We start from the raw sequence: 27,362 nt of genomic DNA on the forward strand, positions 1-27,362 counted from the left end.
ATTAAGAGATTTATATATAAACTTTAGGCTATCGTCCACTTTACTAATTAGTGCTTCATTGTTAAACACACATGTCCAGATCTTTGTCATATACTTTTGTATCCTATTGTGTTATGGTGAGATAGTATCCAAGCAAAAATTACACAGGAGAATATAAAAAGAGCAGGGAAGCATAAAGGATGGGAAAAGAAATAGGGAAATGGTGTTATATGGATGGGGATAAATCAGCTGAGAATAAATGTATTGCAGAGGAAAATGTGTCTATAAGAGGACAAGTAATTGAAGTAATTAAAGAATGGGAGCTCAGAGTCAAACTGGAGAGGACAGGAATAATCTGCTGCAGAATGTTGAGTGAGGTAGTAGGAGAAGGTAAGAATCAAAAGAGCTCCGAGGTTTGTAGGGCAGAATATTCCAGAAAAGGAGAAAGTGATGAGGCACAGGAAAGGAAATGTTTTCAGAAAGGGCAGGAGAGAAAGAGCATGGAAGTAGAAAGATCTTCAAAGGTTTGGATGAAGAAAGTCAATAAATAAAGGAAACATTAGAAACTAAAAGAAGGTGGAACATGGCAGAGGAAGCTTAGGAAGAAAAGTAGTGCAAGGCAAGGGAACTAAAACCCAAAACTGAGACACACAGCGGAGAATACTACACAGGTAGGATAAAAAGACAAATGGGTAAGTGGAAAAGGGTACTTGCCCGAAGTTTCATGCAGAGAATGGAAAGCTATTCTGGACATATAATTGGGCAGTAACATGGGTGTGATGGATCCACACAGTTTACCTGATCTTTGATGCCCTAAGCCATTGAACTGCTGTGTGTTTGTAGGTGTGCTTGATGTTAGATTGATATGCTGTTAATTGAATAAATACATGATATGCTGCTTAATGCTATATACATATATGAAACCTAAAAGAATTATGCTTCAAAGGCAAGCCTTGCACACTGATGCTGGTATAACTGAACTTTAGTTAACCCTTGGAGTTGTTTGCCAGTTTAAAAGTTGTTTACCAGACAGAGGGGGATTTTAAAGAGGAACTATACCACAGGTGTGTGGGCAAACGGCCTTCTGAAAGGAGGAAGTAATGTATAAAACTAGACATTACGGGGCTTGTTGACAACTCAAGAAATGATTTGTAATGTTTTAAAAACAGTTCATTAGCTCATGAATAAACTGGTGATCTAAATGTCATCAGCTGAATGATTAACCTATTGGCCTAGGTGTAATCAGTTGAACCTATTGACCCTATGGCATGCTCAAACCTATAAAAGGCTCAGAGGTTGGCAATAGACTGGAACTCATCATCATCCGGATCTGATTGAAGCAAGAGCCTGAACTGAGCATACAGCATTGCCTGCCAGTGTCGGCCCTGTCTTGACTGAACAGATAGCTGTACTAAATAGGTTTGGAGTCCCCCTATCAGTGGCAAAGATGATTCTCTTTTTGCATATGCTTGTAAGTACATGATTTAACAGTTTTTATAATTGTTAATGTGATAGGTCATAGGTTAGGTTTTGCATATTAATGTGATAGGTTTTAGGGTTTTTTTGCATGTTGACTAGTCAATTGCTTTTTTTTTGTTACAAACCTTAATTGTTAAAAGCTAAAAATAAAATTGGTAAAGTTTGAGCCTTGGTCTCTTGTGTCATCTCTAATACTGTATTAACCACAGAATTTAGTAATCTGACCAGAACAGCTGGCGTAGTCGGCAGGATCTGTGGTTTGCAGTAGATATGTCACAACAGCCAATGTTTTTTCCATTTAAGCACCTAGGTGTAGGGTTAAATAAGAAACAATCTGTAGATGTCAAAAGTAAGGGAGCGGCTAATGTTGAATTTCCAGCATTGTTTGGAAAATGGGACCCCCTTGCTAAGGCATTGAGTCAGGTTTCACCTCCACCTTCCCCTAAGTCCTCACCAGTAAACCCAGTAGACCCTGAGGAGCTGGCAAAGGCCTTATCAGGTTTAAAATTGGAGGATAAGGAAAAGAAGGTGAAAGAGGGAGTGGGAGCAGCTGGATGGCTGTTCTTTGAAGCAATACAGGAGTTAGACAAAGATGTAGAAGATCTAAAAGTAAAAGTTCTAGAATTAGAAGAACAATGTAAAGAACATGCACACACCCATCGATTGGATAGGGATGCCTTGGAGAAGGCAGATGTGGAATTGGCTAAGGCAGGACAGGATGCAGAGCATTGGAAGACTAATTCAGTGACTCTGACCACTCGAGTAATACAGCAGTGCAGGCAATGGAAGGGGAGAGGTTCACAGCACCCACCCTCTAGGCCTAGAGTGCGTGCCTTGATATGTAAGGCAGAGTTTGACCCTGAAGAATGGGAAGGAGATCTCCCTTCTTCTGATGAAACGAATGATGACTTTGAAATAATAAATTCCCCATCAGTGAGTACCCGACCAATTGTAGAGAAAAATTCAATACATGCTGGGGGACAACCGCAGCAGTGGGTGGAGGTGCGCAGTTATTCCCAGACAGAGTTATTGAAGATAATTCAGACTTATAAGCAAAAGCCTGGGGAGTCCCTCTTGGCTTGGTTTCTTCGGGTCTGGGATACAGGGGGAGAGGCGGTGTCACTGAGTGATGAAGAGATGCACCAGTGTGCCTGTTTAGTATTTCACCCCCGGCTGAAGCAGATAGTGAACAATTGTGACCATAAAGATCCCCATATCAATACATTGGTGGTATGGTTAGCCTCAGCCTTTCGGGCCACTTGGCCGGATGCTACAGCAGTAGCAGAGGAGTGCAAATCCTGGAAAACGATAGCTGAAGCAATCCAACAGCTAAGGAAAATGTCCATGTTAGCAAATATTTACTCATTAGAAATGATAAATGGGAAGTTGCATATTCCAAAAGGGCCAGACGGACAAATCTTTACTGGTAATATGAGAAATAAGTTAATTAAAAATGCCCCACAATGGTAAAAAGGGCAGCTTATGGCTGCCTTGGCAGGGTGTATTGGCCAACCGATATGGGATGTAATGTCTACTTTAAACCAGCTAGCAGAGCTGGTAAAAGAAAAAAAGCAGAGGAAGGCCAAAAAGGCAAATACAGACAAGTTAAAAAGCACGGGTAGTGAAAAAGTAACAAGGAGACAGATGTTTCTAGATTTGTTAAGATAGGGGGTAGAAGCTGCAAAAATAGATGGAATAACTACAGAAGAAATATACAAAAATGGAAACAGAAGCAGAAAGGAAGAGTATCAGATCTTTCAGGAAAACAAACCCCTGCAAAAAGCCCAAACAAAAGTACCACTGAAGGGAAGAAAGGGTGGAATCAGTTGTATCCTGACATCCCCACTGATGAGGAGCTAGCACAATGGCAGAGGGAGAGTTTACTAATGAAAGAGATTGGGGAGAGAAGGGGTGGAAAACCCCAATGGAAAAAATGGAAGCAAATTGACTAGAAGGCGGGTCCCCAGTAGCTAGAGGCACAGTTAGAGCCATTACACCTGGGGACCGACGCCCCTACGTGCCTCTTACCATTTTTTGGAGGGGAGGACCACAACACGTAATGGCTTTAGTAAATACTGGATCAGAAATAACTATTTTTGCAGGCAACCCCCGTAAATTTCGTGGTCAGTCTGTGGAGCTTGATGGATATGGGGGGACAAAGACGATAGGTGTCAAAACCAAAGTAAAAATAGCCTTTGGGGATGGTATTCCTAGTGCCATTGTAGCCGTGATAGCTCCTGTACCAGAACACATTTTAGGAATAGATGTTCTAAAGGGTAGGACCTTAGAAACTACAGTAGGGCCATTTAGATTTGGAGTACGGCACTGTTCAGTCAATGCAGTCAAGGATGTTGTTCGAGGTGATGCCAAGTGGGAACCTTTGCATATTCCCACACCAAAAGTGGTGACCAACATCAAACAATATCGTGTTCCAGGGGGCTATTCAGAAATTACTGAAACAATCCAGGAATTACTTTGTGTTGGCATACTCGAACCGGCTGTGAGCCCATTCAATAGCCCGGTGTGGCCCGTCAAAAAACCTGATGGTTCCTGGCGTATGACGGTAGATTATCGGGGCTTGAATAAGGTGGCTCCACCTTTAACTGCAGCAGTGCCGGACATTGTTACCATTGTAGAGAGACTTTCTTCTTCTGCTGGGCCGTACCATGCAGTTTTGGACTTGGCAAATGCTTTCTTCTCCATACCTATAGCAGAAGAGAGTAGGGCTCAATTTGCATTTACCTGGGAGGGGAGGCAATATACCTTCCAGGTACTTCCACAAGGATATCTACACAGCCCAACCCTTTGCCATGGGCTGGTGGCCAGAGATCTGGCTAAGTTGCAGTTAAATAAAGTGACTGTATTCCATTACATTAATGACGTCCTGATTACAGGAGAAAAGCCGGATGTGGACATTGCATTGAAAACAGTGATCGAACACCTTCAGAGCTGAGGGTGGGCAATAAATAAGGATAAAACACAGCAGGGAACATCAGTGAAATTCCTGGGTATGATATGGAATGGAGCAAAAAGAGAAATACCTGCATCGGCCTTAAAAAGCATCCAAAAGATTGCGGTCCCAAAAACAAAACAGCAGGCACAAGCCTTTTTGGGAGCAATGGGCTTTTGGAGAGCATTTGTACCACACCTTGGGCAAGTTTTACGACCTATTCACTATGTGACTAGAAAGAAATGTGACTTTCAGTGGGGTCCTAAACAGCAGATGGCCTTTGAGGAAGCGAAAAAAGCCTTGCAACAAAGTGTGGGATTGGGTCCAATAGACCCACAGCAACCTTTTATTTTGGAAGTGACTGTTGCTAATAATGTCATGTCCTGGGGATTGTGGCAAAAGAATGATGTGGAAAAGAAAAGACCACTGGGATTTTGGTCTAAATCCCTGACCGGAGCACAGACTAGATACAGCCCTCTCAAACAGCATGTACTGGCTGTATATACTGCCTTGATTCATGTAGAGGGGCTGACCAAACAACAGACGGTGACAGTAAAAGTAGACTACCCAATCCAGGGGTGGTTACGAGACAATACTCTGATAAAAACCTTGATAGCACAGTCTTCGACTGTACAAAAATGGAAATGGTACTTGCAAAAAAGAGCCAATATTGTGCCTGGACTTTCCCAGGTACAGCAACAGTTGGCTGGCCTGGTAATATTGAATGATGCTGATACAACAGAGCAACAACGGTATGAACTTCCAAAATCACCAATACGTGAGGCATCACCTTTCGATAAGTTGGACATGAAGAAGAGAAAATGTGCATGGTTTACTGATGGTTCTGCAAAAATTGGATCAAATGGCAGAACTTGGACTGCGGTAGCTTACTGCCCACAAACAGAGACTGTATTGTTTGATGAAGAAACTGCTGGTTCAAACAATCAGGCAAAATTAAGAGCTGTTGCTTTAGTGATTAATAATTTATCACTTGGAAATGAAGCATATATCTACACTAATAGCTGGGCAGTTTATAAAGGACTAATAGCCTGGTTACCTGCCTGGCAGCAACAAAATTAAAAAATTCATGGTAAACCTTTATGGGGAGGGTCAAAAGATTGGCAGCAAATCTGGGAAAAGGCACAACAGTGCCAAATTAGTGTTGGACATGTGGATGCTCATGCATCACTTGTAACAGATAAAAAAAGGCATAACCAGCAGGCAGATAAAATGGCTGCAGTACGTACTGTTGAGGAAAAGCCTAAGGATATCAGCATGGCCAGGTGGGCCCACAATCAAAGTGGACATTTGGGGAGAGATGCTACAATGGAATGAGCACGAAGACATGGTATGCAACTCAGTAAAAATGTACTAATAAATGTCATAAAACAATGTGAAATTTGTCAAAAAAATAAACGAAAGCAATTGCAATCAGAAGCATGTGGACATATACATAGAGGCAGTCGTTCAGCTCAGATCTGGCAGATAGATTTTATTGGTCCCTTGCCATTGGATCAAAATCAACAATACTGCCTAACCATGGTGGACACTTATTCGGGATTTTTGATTTCCCATCAAAAAGGCAAACCAACAAGCAGTATTAAGGGGACTGCATAAACTATGCATAACATATGGGACTCCTGTTGAAATACAAAGTGACCAAGGCAGTCATTTTACAGGAGCTGAGGTCCAAGAATGGGCAAAAGAAAATGGAGTTCGATGGGTACTACACATACCATATCATCCCCAGGCTTCTGGTCTGGTTGAAAGGTACAATGGACTTCTTAAAAAACAGATTCGTAAGAATACAAGTGACGGAACTTTGCGGGGATGGGCAAAGGTATTGGAACAAGCTGTAAGTCAGTTAAACAACAGACCTCGGAAGCAGCAAGGCACTCCCCTGCAAATGCATATGAATGACATCCGATCAGACTGCTGTACCTTAAAACTGAAAAGGTTGAATCCAGATGCAATATATCCCATGCTAACAAACATTGACCAAACTCGGCTTTGGCTATGTGCATTGACTGAGCAAAGAGTACCAGCACAGAATACTGTGTTAGTTAAGACAGGTTGGAAGCTGTTTCTCCCAGAAAAATGGCACTGGGGACAAAAAGGATTGTTGGGAGAAAATTGGGAAGTTTTCATGCTATGGGAACCAGAACAAGAGGTGATAGTAAAGGTCATCAATTTAGATAATAGAACACAAACTGTGAAAAAGGGGTTACCTTTAGTAGAAATTTGTATACACCAGGATGTTGTCATCCTACTACAAGACTATGATACTAGCCCGAGTAAATGGTTGGGGATGAGGGTAGTAGTAACCACACCCCACCAACCAAATGAGCGTGGAACTGTAATCTGTAATGGACCTGGTGATACTGTTTTAGTGTTGCTTGATTCTGCTAAACAACCCTTATATTTTCCTCTCCACAGATTGTTGCCACTGTTTGGGAAGACACCAACTCTTACCAGCGAAGACACCTAGATGGACCATATGAGTGCCATGACCCTATTCCCCTGTTTAGTGAGGAAGACGTGGCTAACTTGACAGGGGATTGTGACTTCTACTGGAAGCTGGAAAGAGCGTTGTTTGCAGTGACTACCAAACCCACCTTGACATGAAATTTGACCAGCACAGAATACATCAGAATTGTTTGTAGATTAAACTGTGACAGACATCCAGAGAAATGCACTGCCAATCCTGCTGGGGGCTTATATCAGAGACTAAATGAATCAGGATTTTCTCTGGCTGATTCTCCATTAAATTCTTCCTGCATAGCCGAATTTCAAAGGGAAAACAGCACTGCAGAAACCAGATCTCCAAATTTGGAGATATATGCTATGGACAACAGTTCAACTGTATTTGATGGTTTAGGACATATAGTAAGATATACAAGAGGATGTAAAACTGTAAGTAGTGCTAAAATTGTTCAGCATATTAAAATGATAATTAATATGACCGCAGTAGATATCACTACTAGACATTCACAATGCAAATCCACCAACTTATGGCCAATTAACTCCCTACGCTTGAAACATAGGCGTTACTGATATAAAAAGAACAAACGGAATGTCACAGGAATAATGGGAACTGCTTTAGGAGCGGTTGGGACGGGTACAGGATTTCTGAATAGCATAGACATTGACACCTTGAAAAGTAAATTAAGCCGTTTAGGTGGAGATCTAAACATGGCTTTTAAGCTATTAGCTGATCATGATCCCGAGCTTGGTCAAAGAACCGTAAATAGTGTTATAACTCAAACTGTCATGTGGAGATGGATAGATCATGCTAATATGTATACGGAACAGGTTCTGAACAACCTTACTAAAGAATTAAATCAGAGCTTTTGTATTTTATCCCAATTGACTGCCAATCAACAGTACCTGCAATTCATTCAGGTGTGGGGGGCAAAACGACCAAGCCATTGGCAAAATGAGTTGCAATTGTATAATTGGTTAAAACCATTAGATTTCACATGTGAAAATGACTCTTGCATATTGATCTTTGATTATCTTGCTAGTAAAAAGGGAACAAAACAAGTTTGTCCATTTGAAGCATTGCCTTTGCAATTCGGAAGTAATTGGTGGGTGCCTCAGATAAAATCTAATCTCATTGATTATAATGATATGCCCATTGATTTAGCAGGATGTGAGACCTGGCCCCAGGGGTGGGTGTGCATGCTAATTAAAAGAAAGCCTCATCCATGTTTACATAATGGGACTGGAGAATGTGCTTGGCATAGATATATAGTAAATGGGACAGACATTTATCAACTCAATGATACCACAGCTTGTGTAGTATCCTCCTGTAAGCTGGCTTGGAGTGATGGAACAATCACAGACAGTGGAGCACATTGTAAAAGTAATGTACATGCAATCATTGATTTTTGTACTGGGGAATTGATCAGATTGACTAGATGGATGGACATCACATTAAATGCTAGCATAGAACCATTGCACACTTTTCGATGGCCATCTCTAGTCCACCGGACTTTAAACAAATTAAGCAGGAAGGGCAAGCTGTACTGCTCCTGCTGAATAAGACTTTACATGATGCGCATCAAACTGTAATTAAAATGATTAAAGACAAAGGTACCATTCTTCAAATTGCAAACGAAATTCAAGACATGTCTGTTTCACATTGGTATGATATTTTTATGTGGTCACCAAGGGCTTCTGCCTGGTTTAACTTGCTTTTACACCCTTTATTGCTGACCACAATAGTTTCAGTGTTGTTCTGCTTAATTTCCTGCTGCATTTATTGTAAGGTCATGAAAAAATACAATAAGATGCTGTCAATTTTGCACATTATTAAAAGCACACAGCGATCATTGCTTAGTGCAAGGGGTGGCCTGTGACGGATCCATACAGTTTACCTGATCTTTGATGCCCTAAGCCATTGAACTGCTGTGTGTTTGTAGGTGTGCTTGATGTTAGATTGATATGCTGTTAATTGAATAAATACATGATATGCTGCTTAATGCTATGTACATATATGAAACCTAAAAGAATTATGCTTCAAAGGCAAGCCTTGCACACTGATGCTGGTATAACTGAACTTTAGTTAACCCTTGGAGTTGTTTGCCAGTTTAAAAGTTGTTTACCAGACAGAGGGGGATTTCAAAGAGGAACTATACCACAGGTGTGTGGGCAAACGGCCTTCTGAAAGGAGGAAGTAATGTATAAAACTAGACATTACGGGGCTTGTTGACAACTCAAGAAATGATTTGTAATGTTTTAAAACAGTTCATTAGCTCATGAATAAACTGGTGATCTAAATGTCATCAGCTGAATGATTAACCTATTGGCCTAGGTGTAATCAGTTGAACCTATTGACCCTATGGCATGCTCAAACCTATAAAAGGCTCAGAGGTTGGCAATAGACTGGAACTCATCATCATCCGGATCTGATTGAAGCAAGAGCCTGAACTGAGCATACAGCATTGCCTGCCAGTGTCGGCCCTGTCTTGACTGAACAGATAGCTGTACTAAATAGGTTTGGAGTCCCCCTATCAGTGGCAAAGATGATTCTCTTTTTGCATATGCTTGTAAGTACATGATTTAACAGTTTTTATAATTGTTAATGTGATAGGTCATAGGTTAGGTTTTGCATATTAATGTGATAGGTTTTAGGGTTTTTTTTGCATGTTGACTAGTCAATTGCTTTTTTTTTTGTTACAAACCTTAATTGTTAAAAGCTAAAAATAAAATTGGTAAAGTTTGAGCCTTGGTCTCTTGTGTCATCTCTAATACTGTATTAACCACAGAATTTAGTAATCTGACCAGAACAATGGGGCAGTTCTAACCTTCTGAAGAGGTTATAGCTTGCTGCTGGCCTAGACACTGAAAAAGAGGAAGTAAACAGTAATCTCAGGAAACAGCTATTGATTCTGAAAAGGGGTGCTAAAAGAAGGACTTCAGACAACTTGATGAGGAAAGTAAGACCAAAAAGTAGGACCCAATACTGAACAATGGAAACACTGAGCTGAGCGCTAAAAGATGAAACTAAAGAATGGAAGATATAAAGCACTGAGGATAAAGCAAGAACTGTGCACTAGATGCAAACTAAATTTGACTTTAACAAGTAATATAGGTAATAGGGATGAAAAGATGAAGAATAATTGGAGGAGAAAGGAAAGCAGTGAGTATCAAGCAGTATCATGGAGAAGGATAGGGGAGGGAAGGAAAAAGGTTGGAAAAATAGCTAAAAATAAGGAACTTAGAAACAACAGAGAGAAGAAGACACAGAAAGGGGGTAGGGACGGTATATTCAAAAGCAACGATTCTAGACGGGAGATGAGGATCACCATTATTAACAATGAATCACCATTGAGGTGACCACTTTAGGAAGGGGCATGGATGTAAAGTAGTTGTGGTACCCGTCTTGATGTCAGAAAATTAATAAAAATGATGGAATGCAAAAATAGGAAACATTTTTTAAGAAACTAATTTGCAAATATCTGAAAGGCATACAAAGGTAATGACAACAAATGTTGCATTATTTTAGGATATTAACAGCATTAAATGATAAAATTATTATTTTTCATCTTATTACTTACAGGGAAACAAACACACAACCTAAGAGTGTCTGCTTTCATTTCTAGGTCGATTTTGATTCCATACAAGGAAAATTCACTGAAAAAAATTGAACATTTCTCACCTTGTTTGAAACAGATTTTCTGAGTAAGATTATTTTTGATGAACTCCAAATGGTCAAAGCTGTGCACATAAAATGTCTGCTGAGGAACTGTAGCAATGTATCCAAGTTCTGTTTCATTTGCACCCTTCACTCCTACTGCATAAACATTGATTCTTTCTTTCCTTAAATTGTCAGCTGCTTGTCTTACATCATCCTGGGATTCCCCATCTGTAAGAACTATGAGATAGCGAGGTACGATTCTGCTTGCTTCCAATCTGATTGTCTGATTCTTCATTAACTGTAAGGTGTAATTAAGTGCCGAGCCAGTATTAGTATTTTTTTCCATCTGAGCTATATTGTCAATGGCTTGCTGCAGCTTTTCTTTACTGGTGTATGTGCTAATACCAAACTCCAGTCTGTATGTGGTTGAAAACTGAACTGCTGCAACTCTAATGTAGTTTGGGCCTACATTAAGCAGTTCCACAATCTGTTTTAGAAAATGTTTTATTGCTATAAAGTTGTCTTTTGAAATGCTTCCAGAACCATCAATTAAGAAGTAGATGTCAGCTGCTTCACTCATTAGGCACCCTGAGAAAACCAAAACATGTATTTTACTTTTATTTTATAACACTATAAACATATATTTACATATAATTTATAACACTTTGCAGTTACAATTTTATGTATTTTTTATATGTATGACCTAGAAATAATCACCCACATTGTAAAAGTCTGATGAGATTTTACAGTCAGATGCATGTTATTTCTTTTTAAACATGTGAATTTATGTATATATTTCTACTACAAAACCTGGAACAACTTACCCAATCAATTAAAACAAATGAAATATATCAAATCAGTCTTTTTTATGTTACATTTCTTAAAAGCCAAGGTGTATGTAATTCTTTCAAGTAGCTGCAAAAGAAACAAAATCAGCAATTGTGAAACAGTATATTATACAATAATGCCTCATTACTATTCATAAATAAGCACTCTGATTGGACAGTCTAACCAGTGTACCAGTTGTAAATTGAGCATATACCAATAGAAAAATGTCTGGCCACTGAAGTATCATAAAGCAGCCAGACTTTTCTCTTGGCATACACTGCAGTAAACACCAAAATATGAGAAAAATCAGGTACTTTCTACAAAACTAAAAAACAGAAACATACTTGATTTTCTTCACATGTTTGCACTGTCCCTGTAAATGTCTGTTTTTCAACAGTTAAAAAACCCAAACAAGCAACAAAGGAGATTTGGTTTTCTCCATGCATTGATGTATTGTGCAAGCATGGCAACGTAAGTCCTATACCCATGTGCAGTACAAATACCTCGAGGCTCTCACCCTCTTAGTGCAAGAAATCTGTACAAAGCCCAACAAAATATGGGGACACAGGCCCAAAAATAGCGACATATTTTAAATATTGCTCTTACAAACTTATAAAGTTGCTAGAGTAATATGGCTTGTTTTAACATACATTTTTCTGAAGGATTTGTCACATTTGCTCATATTATAATGAACTCGTACATGTGATAAGCATTTCTGTGTACTCAAGCTTGTTACGGACATTTGTGGCTGAACTTTAGTGATGTAATTTTGAAGAAGTTGCAGAGACATAATGGAATCATTACACATAAAAGACGTGGATTGTAAGTTTTTCCCTCATATACTGTTTAAGACATAGATGGAGAAGACAACTGACACTGTGGAAGGACTGGTATGGTATAGTAAAAACATTTTTTTTCTGAATTTGCAAAGGGTGTATAAATCCACTATCACCTGCCTTGTTGCAGTCAACTCTTATATACAGGAAATGAAACTTAGTATAAATACAACTAAAACAAAATGCATGTTGTTTAACATATAGAAAACAGAAAATAAATGGAATATAGCTTTCCTTGACTGATTTCACAGTGAAAAGGTCTATGAATTTGACTATCTGGTAATGTATGGCCAGTTTGTTTGCATTTTTAAGTTTGTTTGCATTTTTAAGTTTGTTCTAGGATCTTAGTCTTGTGTTTTAATTTACAGATTTGCAGTTGTGGGAAGATTGCATTTCTACAAAATTCTGTACTTCTATTTCCATAAGTAGAATTACTTGTAAAAGCTATCAGTTTGTATTTTAAAGCCTGGTGGGCCATAGTCTTGTAGGTTAATTAACAGTTGTAGCAGGACAGTGTACGACTGCCAGATTTGAGCCTTAGGCATTTATTATTACATTTGTTTTCCATAAATAGTGTTACTGTTAATTTGCTGCATAGTTTGGACCCTTAAACTGTTGTAGAACTTCAATAGTTCATAGGTTCATAGGAGGTTACTAGTTAATGGCCTTGGGGCCTTTACAGGCCTAGCCATATAAAAACCTGAATACCTTTTTTGACCACATTTAGACAGTTGTTGTTAGCACAGTGATACTGTGATCAGTACCGACTGTCCATGTCCACGAGGGATATAGGTGCTGTCCCTGGGATGAATTCATGATCACCCATCCAGTTGTCAAGGTTGCCTTTGAATAGGGTCATTGAGGAGCTCTGCTTCACATGGAGTGGGAGCTTATTCCGGAGGAGCAGTAATTGCTGAGAAATATATCTGTCTCTACAGCATGTTCTGTTGATGTCACAGGCTAGATTGAGATCTCTGGAGTGAGTTATTCTTCTCCCACCTGATTTGCGAATGTGCAGCAACTCCATAAGGATAGTGTCTGAGACTGCTCTGTAGGCTAGGCACAGGTCACCTCTAAGTAGCCTGTATGATAGTACAGTGACAAGGCTTTTAGTCTTTCCATGTATGTCATGTTTTGGAGGTCATGGATTCCCTTGTTAAGAAACATCTGTGGTCTCTCCAGTTGCTGCAGGTGTCTGGTGAGGTACACACAGATGCAAGCATTGTACTCGACTACTGGTCTGATAAGGGTCATGTACAGTGCAGCTATAGCTTCCCTGGTCTTGGATGTGATGCCCTTATTTATGAGAGGCACAACGTAGAATATTTTTCTTACCACTGCACATACATGGTGATTGAAGTTTAGATTGCTATCAACCTGTGTTCCCAAGTCTTGCACCACTGAATTTCTGCTAAGAGGGGTGATATCTCTAACATAATTAGCAGGGGCTACTTCTTTGCCACAAGGGAAAATGAGCATTTTTTTGCTTTAAATTTTAGTCCATGAGTTTGGCATTAATCATTTGTCTGCATCAGCCCTTTCTGCAATATGTTATCATCGTTTGTGGAACTATATGATTGTGCCTAGTTTACAGTCATCTGCAAACTTGGTAAGCCAAAGGCCATCTACCTGTGCCTGGACTTCAGAGAAATAGAGTCCAAACAATAGACGGCCCAGCACAGATCCTTGCGGTACACTGCTGGTAACTGGTCTACTGGTGGAGGTGGACTCCCCAACTTTGACAGTGTGTGTTCTGTCAGTGAGCTAGTTTGCTACCCATCTAGTAATGTACGGGTTGATCCCAAGCTGGGATAGCTTCTCCATTATACCTGAATGTGGGATTGTGCCAAAAGTTTAGGCTAAATCAAGACAGTTAGTATGTACCTTTTTACCCTCACCCAGGGCTTTGGTAACATTCTCAAAGATGTCCACCAGGTTTAAGAAGCAGGATATACCCTTGATGAAACCAAACTGGGTCAGGTCAAGAATTTGAAGGTTGCCTATGTCCTTGTGGATAAGGTCCATGAAAATTCTTTCCATGGCCTCGCAGATAAGGCAGCTAGGCTTATGGATTGGTAGTTCTCAGGGTTGGCTGATGGACCTCCTTTGTGCAAAGGGATTACTGTTGTTGTTCTCCACTTGGCCGGGACAAAGCCAATTTTTAAGGGGCCATGGTTAAAGAGAGTGCCAAGGGGTTTGTTAGGTCTTGTTTTAGAATGTTGAATAGGAAACCTGAGATGTTATCTGGTTCAATAGAGGCTGTGGTTTTGGCCTTGGAGAGAGCTTGTATGACCTGGTATTTGGAGATACTCAGTAGAGGACTGGTGTTGGGAATGATTTGGAGTATGTCAAGTTGGGACAGGGGGTGACGTTATCTCCAAATCTGTTCGCTAGCAGGTTGACAACTTCCTATGAGTTAGTGTGAGTGGCACTGTTTACTATAAGTTCGGCACACAGCTGGGCATTCAGTCTTAGCTTGCTGATGTAGCTAAAGAATGCCTTATGATTGTTTTTGGCTAGGGATGCTAGTTCAGACTTGTAGATAGCCTCAGATGACTTAACAAGATATCGGATTTGCTTGCTCAGGCTGTGGATGGTATTCTTCCTCTGTTGGGTTAGTTCCCTCCTGTTCTTAGAAATTATTTTCTTTCTTTTGTTGTATAACTTATTTATACTTACAGTCCACCAGAGTGGCTCATTCTTTTAGGAAGACCTGGTTTTGTTCCTGTTAGGTATGGCCGAGTCAATGCATTTGTTTAAGTGGCTATATAGGCATTTGTGTATTCCTCTGCATAGGAGACCTTGTTTCCTATTTTGGCAGGGGCTTTGGAACTTTTTATACCATCACTTAGTAGACAATAGTTTGCCTTGGAGAAATTTTTCAGTTTTTTTACTCCTGTGGTAGTATCAAGCTTGATCTTTATTTCAAACAAGACAGATTTATGGTCTAACCTTAATAGGGAGGGCAGGACACAAGGAGTAGTGCAGTAATCTTTCCATGTTGGTAAGCACTAAGGTCCAGGACATTTGAGATCTTATGGGGGTTTTGACCAACTGTTCCAGGGCATTTGAATTAAAACAGTCCAGGAACCTTGGGGCATTCACAAAAGATGTCTTGAAGGGTTCCATAAACTGACACAATCTGAGCCAGGCATTACACCTCATGGACATGGCGGACCACCCAGGAAGTAGACTGGCATGTGCTGAATCCATCCAGGAACACCAATTCATCTGAGGAAGGTTTTTGGGTGGATCAACCTCCTCACTGGTGCAAGATTTCCCTGATGTCTCCGAAGGAGACATCCTCAGAAAGTGATCTGGGGGAACCTTCCCCTTCATCCAAATTAGTGCCCTCAGTGAGGGACACCAGGGAGGAGTCCTAGTGCCCCCTCTTGCACATATGCTTGTGAGGAGCCTCTCTGGTGGAGCTTTCTGGAGTGGGTGCACAAACTACCTGCTGTTCTTCAAGGGAAACCGCCTAGGGCTCCTCGTGCACAGGCTGTCCCTGATGTAAAATGACGGGATTCACACACAAAGCAGAGGGAGTCAGGGCAGAGTCTGAAGATATAATCAGGAACCTTGATCCATTGGAGAGAACCCTTTCCATGATGTCAAACACCAAAAGAGACCGAGCTTCCTGGGGTACCATTAAGGGAACTGCTCTCCCTGGATTTGACGTGGGAATCGAAGCCGGGCCCGAAGTAGATGGAGCTCTGAGGAGGTGGCTGTGACCTGAAAAGGTCAGAGCTGACAAAAAAAGCTCCACCCTCTCAGATCCAACAACCAGGCTCTGGTTCTGAGAGCCACTTGGATCTGAACCAGTCGGATCCAACATGCTCCAAGCAGCTGCCGGTGTCAAGGAAAAAGGTACCATCGGCACTGACCCACTGACTAGGGGAACTCTTGGATCGATGTACTCCAAAACTGGGGGTTGGATCTGAGAAGGAGATATAAGTGTAAAGAAGGGAAGTGAGCTCCCCCGTCCAGAGGGAGAGGGGGCTGGCAAGATTCCCATCTGAATTTGTGTGCGAATAAATCTCTGTATCATTTTAGCCATGTCAACTTCGGAGAGACTGCGGGTGGACCGAGACAAAGCCACAGACTCCGACCTGGCAGGTCAAAGAACTGTTGTCTGAAAGTGGTCTGGGTTCCCAGTTTGCTCTAGAGAAAATCTAGGTGATCGGAGCCGAGGAGTGTCACAGTGCATAGACTGAAGTTTGGTGGGAGGCCCGGTCAGAGCCAAAACGTCCGGGGACCTCTTTCACTTGCCACTCCTATGCTCTCTCTCTCCTTCTCTCTGCCTTTTCCATGCTCCCCTTAAACAGGCTTAAAGGCAGGAGGATGAGTCCCAGCCTGGGGGGATGAGATGCAAGGATAGGAGTAGAAGGAGAGGCGGTCATAGCTGTAGCTATGACCGAAGCAGAAGTGGAGGTGGCTGCCACCATAGACGTGGAGCAAGCCCCTTCATTATTAGTTTTGCCCTATGATCTTTAAGGGCTTGCAGGTTAAAACCTGCACAAATATTGCAGTCCATAGACAATGGGCTGCACCCAAACAAAGAACACAAAGAGTGTGGCCATCAGCAGGTGACAGTTTGTGGCCATACTTAGTGCATCTTTTGAAGACTTCCTTAGGGAGGTCAGCCATAACTAGTCCCAAAAACAAGAAAAGATTTTGAAAGGCACAGTCCACTCACCACACACGCAGAACTACAAGCACACAGAAGGCTGGGGGGAGGAGTCTAACTACTACAAAACTACCTAAAACTAAGAAAAGGTACTCACACTTGACGTGCCAGCAAGGGGGAGGAAGGGAGGAAACCTATGCTACCAGCACACACACACTAAACACTAATAAACAGGGGGAAAAAACTTTCAGAAAACCTACTCATAACCTGGAGCTCACGAATCACGATGTGTTGGAAGCCATGGCAAATGAGATCTGAAGGTTGGAAGGTAGTGGTGGTGTATTATGAGTAGATGCTTGTGAAGTTGCCGGCTCGGATCCGTTACGGGTCTGATACCCACAGGTTGAAGATCAAATGAAGTAAACTACTTCAGATTTATCTCTGCTCCAGTTTGTGTTTCAGTGCTTTTATATTCTGCTTATCTTTTACCTGCTTGCATTCTGTGTTTGCCCCACCCCCCACTAACACATTACTCCAATACAGATCAGGAAGTTTGCACTGTAACTTCCAATGGGTGGAGCCTAAGCCTTTTGACAGATTCAAATGATATCCTCACATTTCAAGCAAATGTTCATATATCTGGAACTATATTGGTTATGAAAGAGGTATAAATGGCAAATCCTTCATTACAAACTATTTTTATGTTAGTAGTATTCTTTCAGTTCAAGGTTTTAAACTGAATTTTATTAAGTCACAGTAAACACAGTAGCTATTACGTTTGTAATATTTGTAAACAACTTACAATATCTTAGCAGCCACTCAAGTTACACATACTGTCAGCAGGATTTTATTCATCTAGCTGAGAGCTTTCATATGAGGCTAAGGAGTTCTGTCTGTGTTACGTGGTTGTTGAAATATTTAGAAAAATGTAAAAATTATAGCTATATAAATTAATATCTTAAAAACAACAGTTAATATCTATTAACCTGCACTAGAGAGAGGTAAAATATTAATGCAGTTGAGTTTGTCATTATGTAAGCTTTAAGATGAAATCTTTTAAAACCTTGTACATAGCATGGTTTTGGAATTATTGACGATAATATGAACAAACAATATTTTAAACCTAGAGGTATTAGTAGGAGTTAACTGCAGGTGTACCTGGAGGTATCATTCGGATATAATGAGTTAAGCTAAAGTTTTTGAAGAAGATCCAATTATTTGTATCTTTCGGCTTATCCCGGTTAGGGGTCGCTACAGTGGAACTCCGGTCCGCTAATGATTGGCATGGATTTTTACATACATGGTTGCCAGCCCTGCCATATAACCTTCAACGAAGGTACGCCCATTCACGTATGCCTCCGCACAGAAGACACTCTGAGAATCAAACGGACAACGTCTTACTGGGAGGTGACAACGCGTCCGCAGCACCACCACCGTTGACTATAATTGATAGGGTGCCTCTCTAGCTAGCCTGATTGTTCCTCTCTAGCTGACCTACTTGAAAAATGTTCACAACCCCCCCCCCCTTTGTTGTGGTGGTTTTATAAGGCTGTGTCTCTGGCCCTACCCCTTATGGTAATCTGATTTGCAAAATCTCTCTCTCGCCTCTTTAATTGTTGTTGCCTGCTGAATAAGCTATTTGTGAACTGTTCCCGCCCACTGTTTTCAAAAGATCAACGATACTGAGTGCCTACCCAGCAAACCAGTACTGTTCTTAAGTAAACCTGCTTTACCATGCATTGTTTCCTGCTCGTTTTCCTAGAGCTCAGCAAAGCTTGGAAACTTAGCCTGCATTACAGAAGTGTCTCACTTGTATCCAGTGTCATCCAGGCAAAGTTAAGTACCGTTGCTAATGCTGAGTGATCATTACTGTTTCCTGATTTTATATGTATAGTTCACTATTCTTTTGTAAAAAAAAACAAAACTGTGCTTCCTCTTACTGTTACTGCTGTAAGACTGTCTTGAAATAGCCTTCAGAAAGGGATTTCCAGCTAGTTGTTTAATTGGTTTGTGGTGGCATTGCACCTGTGGGTTGTTTCTACTGTGGTTTTACATTAGGAGGACTGGATTTATTTATTTTGTGGCTGGAGATGTTTGCTTGGTCTACCTGAAATGGGAAATACAAAAGGACTCGTAGTGTAGTCACTTTATTGGCTAGATGGCTTATCAGTCAGTTTTCTAATTTTTTTCTGTGTTCCTATGAATTTTGTGCATTTGCGTGGGTTAGTGATGTCCTGTACAAACACATAGAAAGAAATTTTCCATGTATAATGGTCCATAAAACTGTACCCTGTAAAGCAGCAATACAGAGCAATACCGTGCATGCTGACAAGCTTAGAATAGGTAGTTGGGCGAACAGGGCAATACTTACAGGTTTAATAGAATTCAAAATTGCTCAAACATTAAAGTTAATAGAATTTAGTACTGTTTAGCATAATCTGCCCCAATAAAGCACCCTTACTAGTCTGCACAAACAGAACACCATTAACAGTCTTCTAACCCGAATACACCACTCCCTTGTAGCTCACCAATCAAAGGACTGGACAGCAAGAATATGCAATTTCCTAACTTCTCTGTAACCAGTTTGGTGGATATGCACATTCTGAGACAGTGAAACAATTATCTCATGTTTATCAGCAACCACTTAATCCTTAAAGAAGCAGACACAGTGAGTGAGAGGTCTCCTTATACAATGCCACTGGAGGCTATACTCTCACATACAAAACACATCAGATTGATAGAACCACACACAAAACAGCCACCTTACATACAACCCAGCATATACATAGACTAACGTGTGTTAAGGCACTTAAAAATAATCTTACTAAACAACAACGATCACCTAGGCTGTGTGTGGTCAAAGGTATGCCTCAGGAATCTCAAAGGCACTTAGGAAAACCAACACCTAAAACCACACATACTGTCACTCTCAGTGGAGCCCCAAACACTGAGCTCCAAAGGCAAGCAAACACACTTATCAGAACTCTCACCACAGGGGACTCCATTGTAAGATATACTGATGCCCCTCTAACCAGGTTGAACAAGGAGAAGATGACTGTTCGGTGCTTATCTGGAGCCAGGATCTTCCAAATCCAGCATGTACTCAAGTAATTACACCACAAGTTCCAGTATGATTCTATCATAGTCCATGTAGGTGTAAATGAGCTGAGATGCACTTCCCTAGTCAATATGAAGAGAGACATGAAACTTTCAGACTATGTGTCTCACGCTGGTATGACCCTAGCAATGAGCAGAAAATTACCATCACTTAGGATGATAACACACTATGAGCTAAACATGATTGATTTCCACACATTGCTGACTTTCTGGTGTCATTCGTAGGGTATCCAATATTTGTCATCTTGAGAGGACATGGTCAACAATCCATGTTGCTTTGCCAAGGATGGTCTTTACCTTTCCCCTCTAGGCTTTCAAATACTGGCTAAAACTTTATCCACACCCATAGTGCCTTTTTTAGGCAATGCCAAATTGACAAAACAACAAACATAGCAAAATCAACTCAGCTGAACCTCATGGTGTTACTGTTCAATGACAGGAGCCTAAATAAAAAAATTACATTTCCTCCAAGGCCTCCACGCACATGAGAATATAGACATCTGTGCAGTTACCAAGACATGGTTTAAAGTGGCAGAGATTGCCCCTGCATTGCAAGGTTTCAATGCCTTCCATGCTTCCAGACCAGTAGCCACACAGACAAGGGATAAAGGAAGAGGTGCCTTAATGTACATCAGTAATAAGCATACTCTAGGATGGTCAAACAGGATGATGTGCTGGGGGTCCTCGACATGTAGATCATCATAGACAAAATCCTACACCATATCCTAGCCAGCTATAGTTCACCCTCCATGTCCCAAGAAGCTCACAATGCATACTTGTACCTAGTGGAGACACTTACCATCCAACCTACCACCGTACTCATGGGACACTCTAATTATCTCTCTGTAGACTATGAATCCTACATGGCCTCAAATCTACAGGCATAGAGATTCCTGGACAAACACCCTTTATCAAACAGTGAATAAGCCCACAAGGAGCTCCAGCATATTGAACCTCATGCTCACAAATATGGAAAAATGCTGCACCTCCCTCACACTGTCTCATCCTCCCTGTAAGGTCCAATCATAAAGCTGTTTCCTTCTAAATCAAATTTGACTCTATAATCCCATTAAAACCAGTAACAGTTATGAACTATTTCAAGACAAATTACCTTTTATTAAGGGATGGTTTGTCAAAAATCAATGCCCCTGCAAACCCCGAATATGCAGCAGCCTATGCTGAATTGCTCTCAGAAACTATGCACAGCCATGTGATTTGGCTTCAGTGAGGCTGCTGTACCTACCACAAGTAAGCCCAGGACTAGCCCTGAAACAAACTGCCCTGGTGGCATCCCCAGTTAAACAGGATATATAACAAAAGTAAAAAAAAAATATAGTAAAAATCAAGAAGAGTAATTCCCATAAAGATAAAAACACTCTTTTCAAACTAAATAGGCAACTAAGAGAGATGATCAGGTCAAGCAAATCCAACTTTGAGGTTATGATAGCCTCGCAGGTAAAAGATAACTATAAGGCCTTTTTCAGCTATGTCAGAATCCTCAAGGACACCACACAGCAAAATGATGAACTGACTGCTAATGGTGCCACATTCACCAAGCCTAGTGATATAGCGAATCTGCTAGAGGTCAGATTCAGTTCCAACTTTACCCCCCTCACACCCCTAACCATATGCCAAAAAATACTCTCAAATATAACCCCCAAACTATAACTAGGGAGAATACACTGATTATGCTCACAAAGAACAAGAATATGGCATCAATGGGCCCCAATAACATCCCAGCATGCCTCCTAAACAGTCTAAGATATGATTCATCAGGACCTCTGGAGCAACTATCTAACTGTAGTCTTAAAACAGGGTTTGCACCACATGAATGGAGGCTGCAATGTTTAGTCCCCTTCATAGGGGAGGACCTTCAGCTGATCTAGAAAGCTACAGACCCATTAGTCTGAGTGGTCTGATTTGCAAAGTCATGGAAAGAATCAATGAAATTATCAAGTACATACAAGAACTCCAGACACTGGATCCATCCCAGTTTGGCTTTGTCAAAAGAAAGTCATGCTTATGGAATCTGGTAGACTTCTTTGAAAAGGTCACTAAAACAATGGATAAGAGAAAAAACATGCGTACTGCCTGCCTAGATCTGGTTAAAGCATTTCATACAATACTCCACTCAAGCATTGTCAACAAACTTATAAAGCTAGGTATAAACTCCTTTATAACATGGTGGATAGCTAGCTGGCTTTCTGATAGAACCCAGGAGGTTAAAATTGGTGAGGCCACCTTAACAAAGAGGCTGCTCAGCAGTAGAGTCCACCAGGGTTCTGTGCTAGGCCCACTCCTCCTTGGCATCTACTTCTCAGATGTCAAAGCCAATGTCAAAGGCCTCTGGCTAATCAAGTTAGCAGATGATTGCAAATTGGGAGCAGTCAATGAATTCTCCCAAGAAGTGAACACTGTTCAAGAAGATCTAAGACAGATAAGCGTTTAGTGCCCAAGCCATCCCTTAAAACGCAATACCAAGAAATGCATTGCAGTATCTTTTTTGGAAGTTGGCCACCCCAGGTAACTACATCATCATATTTGCATCATTATAAGCAAGGGCATAGTATAAGGTCCAGATAGATCATCACATCACTGTGCTCGGCTCTCATTAGACCCATCATAGAGTATAATACCTCCTTCAGTATGTATCTGACCAGGCAAATGCAGTAACTGTCCTGTGCTGATAGCCTCAAAGTCCTGCCTCTTTACTTGGTATCACAGAGACTTCTGACAGGTGATCTTTGCCTGGTATAAAAGGCATCTCTGCAGCCTATTTTGATGAACCTTTTGCATACCTGCAAAACAAACAGCATCAGAACTGCTAGCTAAAGAGACCTAAATTTTGCTTGCAACATAAATATGAGATATGGGAGAGACAGAAATGTTTCTCAGATAATCCCCACTCTCTGGAATAGGCTCTCCATCCATCTGAAGCTGAATTACTCCCTATCCCTATTTAATTGCAATATGAAGCAATAGATGGGTAATTGGAACTTCTCCCCAAATCTGGCACCTATGTTACTGATTGACAGAGGCAGTCAGCAAATCACTCCCTATATAAATCAAATTTCTGAGTTACATTTTGGTTGCATAGCTAAGCTTATAATTGGCCTGGTGGTTGTTAGCCTAGTATACACCTATGAACCTATGAATCACACACCCTTATTTGATTCTCATATATAATATTTAAAGAATACATGCATTGCAAAGCAATTCAGCCTAGTATTGAAAATACTGAAGCTCCTTTGTCCTGTGCTTGCATAGCATTTTGGAAAAATGTGCTTCTGCTCTAGTCAGGCAATAGCTTGTTACTGTTTATAACCACAATAGCTAATCTCATAGCTCTGCAAATACTTGCAAACACGTTTGTAAATTAATGTCACTGATTCATAAAAGACAAAGCTATTGCTTAACAATTGGGAAATCTAGCCACCTTCCTGTTTAATTCCATAGGTTGATAGGTACTTGTTAGACTATTAATCAGTGAGGACCTTTAGAAGCCTACCTCTGTAGTCTCATGAATATTTTGACCATTGTAGTTTAAGTATGAATAAACCAGAGACACACAGAACATTTACATTTTGCTCTTATCCATAAGGGATATGAGTGAAAGGCCATGGATGAGTTTGTGGGCTCCCATTCATTCATCTGGATTAGATCTGATAGGATAAGGTCTGCTGAGGTTCTGTTTACAAAGCTGAGATCACCCTTCAGTAGCCTGTATGACACAAAGAAGTAGGATAAGACTTTGAGCTGGTCATTGTAATTTCTGCGATTTAGGCCCTTGATTTTCTTGGTGAGAAAGCATTGTGATGAACTGCTGTACATGAATAATTCAGTTTCATTATATAGGTTTTGCCTAAACATACCAAGTAAAGTACATATTCATAAGCACTCCTATACTATGCGTTCAATCCAAAATGTGGCAATAAATTACACTGTTTCATAAATATGATAAGAATTCTCAACCACAGCATCACTGACATGATCTCTACCCCGCCCCCCCCCAAAAAAAGTTTGAAATCCGGTAAGGCTTTTACTGGCTAAGCATTTAAAACCTAAAGTTTCATGCTGGGATTGCTTTACCCATTAAACAACAATAAATAGTCAAATAGGTAAACATCTCAAACAAGTTCATGGTTATACATTAATCAATTAATCTATTATAGATTTCCATTACATAAGGAATACAAATATTAGCATTTTATCTTTAAATATTAAACGCCATACTAATTTATCTGATTTCAAAGAGCTTGCAGAGCTCCAGCTTCCCCAAAACAAAATGCCAACTCCTATCCTGTTTTTTTAATTTCTCCAAGTTTTTGGGGTTTTTAATACCATGATGGTAATGGACCCCATTCCCAAGTCAAAGTACGATTAAAGTTCATGAAATTCGTGTTGTTTTACTCTGATGTTAGCAAAAGGTACTCTTCGCAGCACCAGTTATGTGCCCAGTAATGACTCCTTCTGCAATTTGCATGGAGTTACATGTATTGGTAACAGATCTAAATACGATTGTAGATTCATTTTTATAAGACCTGATGCTCCTACTACTATTGGAACTGTCTGGGTATCTTTCTTCCACATTGCCCTCATTTCTGCTTGTAGATCCAAAATTTTATGACTTTGTGCCACACTGTATGCAAGACACTGTAATCAGTGGGTGTAGCGATTTCACTGATCAATGATACTTTTGTCTTCTTTTCATGGACCACTATATCTGGTTTTCTCACATCTGTCTTTTTAACTGTTTGTAATGGGTGATCCCATGTGATGTAGACTTCATCATTTTTTATGATGCTTTGTGGCTCATGTTTCCAGTGCTTTTCACCTACTTCAATATTATAATGTTTGCGCAATCCCCAGTGCAACAGTCTTGCTACATTATTATGTCTTTCAGTGTACAGTCTTTTTGCCATTACTATGTCACAACCAGCAACAAGGTGTGGGACTGTTTCCAATTCTGTTTTATAAAACCTGCATTTGTCTGTTTTTCCCACATGTTCAATAGACTTTGTAAACCAATTTGTATGTAGTCATGGGCTGCCAATACTAACCTTTCATCTTTTAGTTTGAATTCACCTATCTTTAACCATTCTGCATTAGATCCTGATCAACATAGGGTTCTGCCAGGAGTTTTCTATCTTGCAACTACATTTATGCATTTTCCACATTTTTTTGCCTTCTCATTTGATCCTTCAACTTATATTCTTTCTTTTGTTTTTTGGCACAGTCAGTTGCTGCCTAATTTTTATCTACTTCTGGTTTGATTTCCATTCCTGCTTAATGCAAATGTGCTTCTACTAGATTTAGAAGGGAAGTCATCTTAGATTTAGTCTCCTCATGTTTCAAAACTTTCACTATATTTTGGACTTGTGAGGTCCCATGTGTGGAGTCCCACGCTTGCATATCTATACATGTAATTAATTTCAAGGAGGCCCATACTTCCTTCCTAATGGGGAATATACAGTATAATCTTGGTATGCACTGATATTTATAAATCATTTGATGAGCATGAAGAATCTTTCTTGTTTTCCTGTATAAGTTATCCAACATTTTTTGGGGCCAGTCAATCACTCCAAAATTGTGAGTTAGGATAGGAAGAGCAAATTGGTTTATAGCTTGAATTTTGTTCCTAAATATCAACACTGTTTCCAGGATTAATTTAAGTCTTTTAAAATATTCCTTAATAAATTGTATTCACATGCATTTGTGTTTTACTGTCGATCCTTCATCAGTTCCAAAATCTTTATATACTCCCTTCTTGCTCAAGTTCTTTTATATCACATTCTTATCCCAAACTGATGTTTTCTTGGTGCTGCATCTTTCCTGCTTTAAAGGTTGAATTTGCACATTTATCAAGACCAAATGACATTCTTTTATCATCTGAAAAAGTTTTGATTACCTGCAGTTGTACTTTCAGTTCCTCATCTGATGAGCTATACAGTTTTAAATCATCGACAAAGAGATGATGAGATGTCTTTACACTTTGTTGTTTTCTGGGAGCCAAATTATAGCTATGACCTAATTTGTTAAGCAGACGGCTTAATTGTTTAAGGGCAAGACAAAACAGCAGCAGTGACAGAGTCACACTGGAAAATCCCCCTTTGAATTTTTATTCCTGGAATAATAATTTGCCCTTTATCATGACTTAACTGCAAAGCGGTTTGCCTCTGTTTCATGGTTGCTGTTATGTGATTTATCAGTGTAGGGTTTATCTTATACATTTTTAAGCACTCTTTTATCCATGAATGTGGGATACTTTTTTGTAGTCAGTCCATGCCATACTTAGATTCTTCCCCTTTTTACAGTTCTTCACTATGACTTTATTTAACAACAAATGATCCTTTATTCCATATGACTTTCTTTTATTGCCCTTTTGTTCTATTGCAATAATTGAGTTTTCTTCTAAATGACTAAACTCTGCCGGCATCAATTCTAATGTATAGTTTATATGTCATCGGAAAACAAGTTGTTGGTCTATAAATTTTAGGGTAGCTTGCAAGTTCATTCTTAAATAGAAGCATTTTTTTTCCTGTTGTTAGCCAGGTTGGTGTCTGTTCGGGGTGTGCATATAAATATTTCTTACTCACGGATAAATCTTTGTGCAAAGATGTTAATATTTTTAACCAGATTTTAGGTACTACATCTGGGCCTGGTGTTTTCCATTTAGAGGCTTTTCTTAACTTTGTTTCAATTTCTCTGGTTGCTATTTCATCCCATTTCATATCCTGTACCTTTAAACGTCTTATTCTTTCTTTTATTTCTTCTATCCATTTAGCATTTTTGTTATGTTCTACAAGATCTTCATAAATAAAAATGTATCTATTTCGTCTTTTTTTGATAGTCTTTCAATTCTTTTTACCTTGTTTCTCAATTCTCAATAAAAAGTTTTTGGGACATCAATAAATTGCTTATTTTGTACTCCTTTATATGTATCTGTGTATCTTCTAAGTTTTTCTGCCTGTGCTGATATTTTTAGTTTATCATTTACGATAGTGAATGATAAATCCTGATCTGTTATAATACTGTGCATTGCTTTTATCACATCTATCTTTCTGAGTAGTTTTGTTGATCCGTTCCCTCTTCTATACTCTTCTAACAGTGACACTTCTTGTCTTAATTGCTTTATAGTTTTCTCTATTCGATATTTCCATGATGGTATTCAATTTCTCAACTTCATTTTGATTACTATCCTATGTTCTTGTGGTAGAATTTTATCAGTTATTAATTTAACTGCATGATAATACATCCTGTTTACTTTTGTTATATCACATGGATCTTTATCGACAGTCCTAATTACTGTGTTTATTTGTTTTATCAGAATTGTTTTTGGGGTTTATTGACCGTCTATAGTCTATTTCTTTCATTCTGTCTATCTCTATTAAATCAAGCAACTCT

General features: G+C 39.9%; 1 protein-coding gene across 1 annotated transcript in view; it reads right to left on the reverse strand.

Moving 5' to 3' along the window:
- Positions 1-27,362, reverse strand: part of LOC122798074 (collagen alpha-6(VI) chain-like) — a 1,097,601-nt gene that overhangs the window by 759,915 nt on the left and 310,324 nt on the right. The window contains exon 8 of the mRNA XM_044066731.1: positions 10,572-11,138. Coding sequence (XP_043922666.1) covers positions 10,572-11,138 — 567 coding nt within the window. The remainder of the gene's footprint in view (positions 1-10,571; positions 11,139-27,362) is intronic.

The sequence above is a fragment of the Protopterus annectens genome, chromosome 3.part1, assembly GCF_019279795.1.
Source record: "Protopterus annectens isolate FY-2018-M chromosome 3.part1, PAN1.0, whole genome shotgun sequence".
NCBI classification, from domain to species: Eukaryota; Metazoa; Chordata; order Ceratodontiformes; family Protopteridae; genus Protopterus; species Protopterus annectens.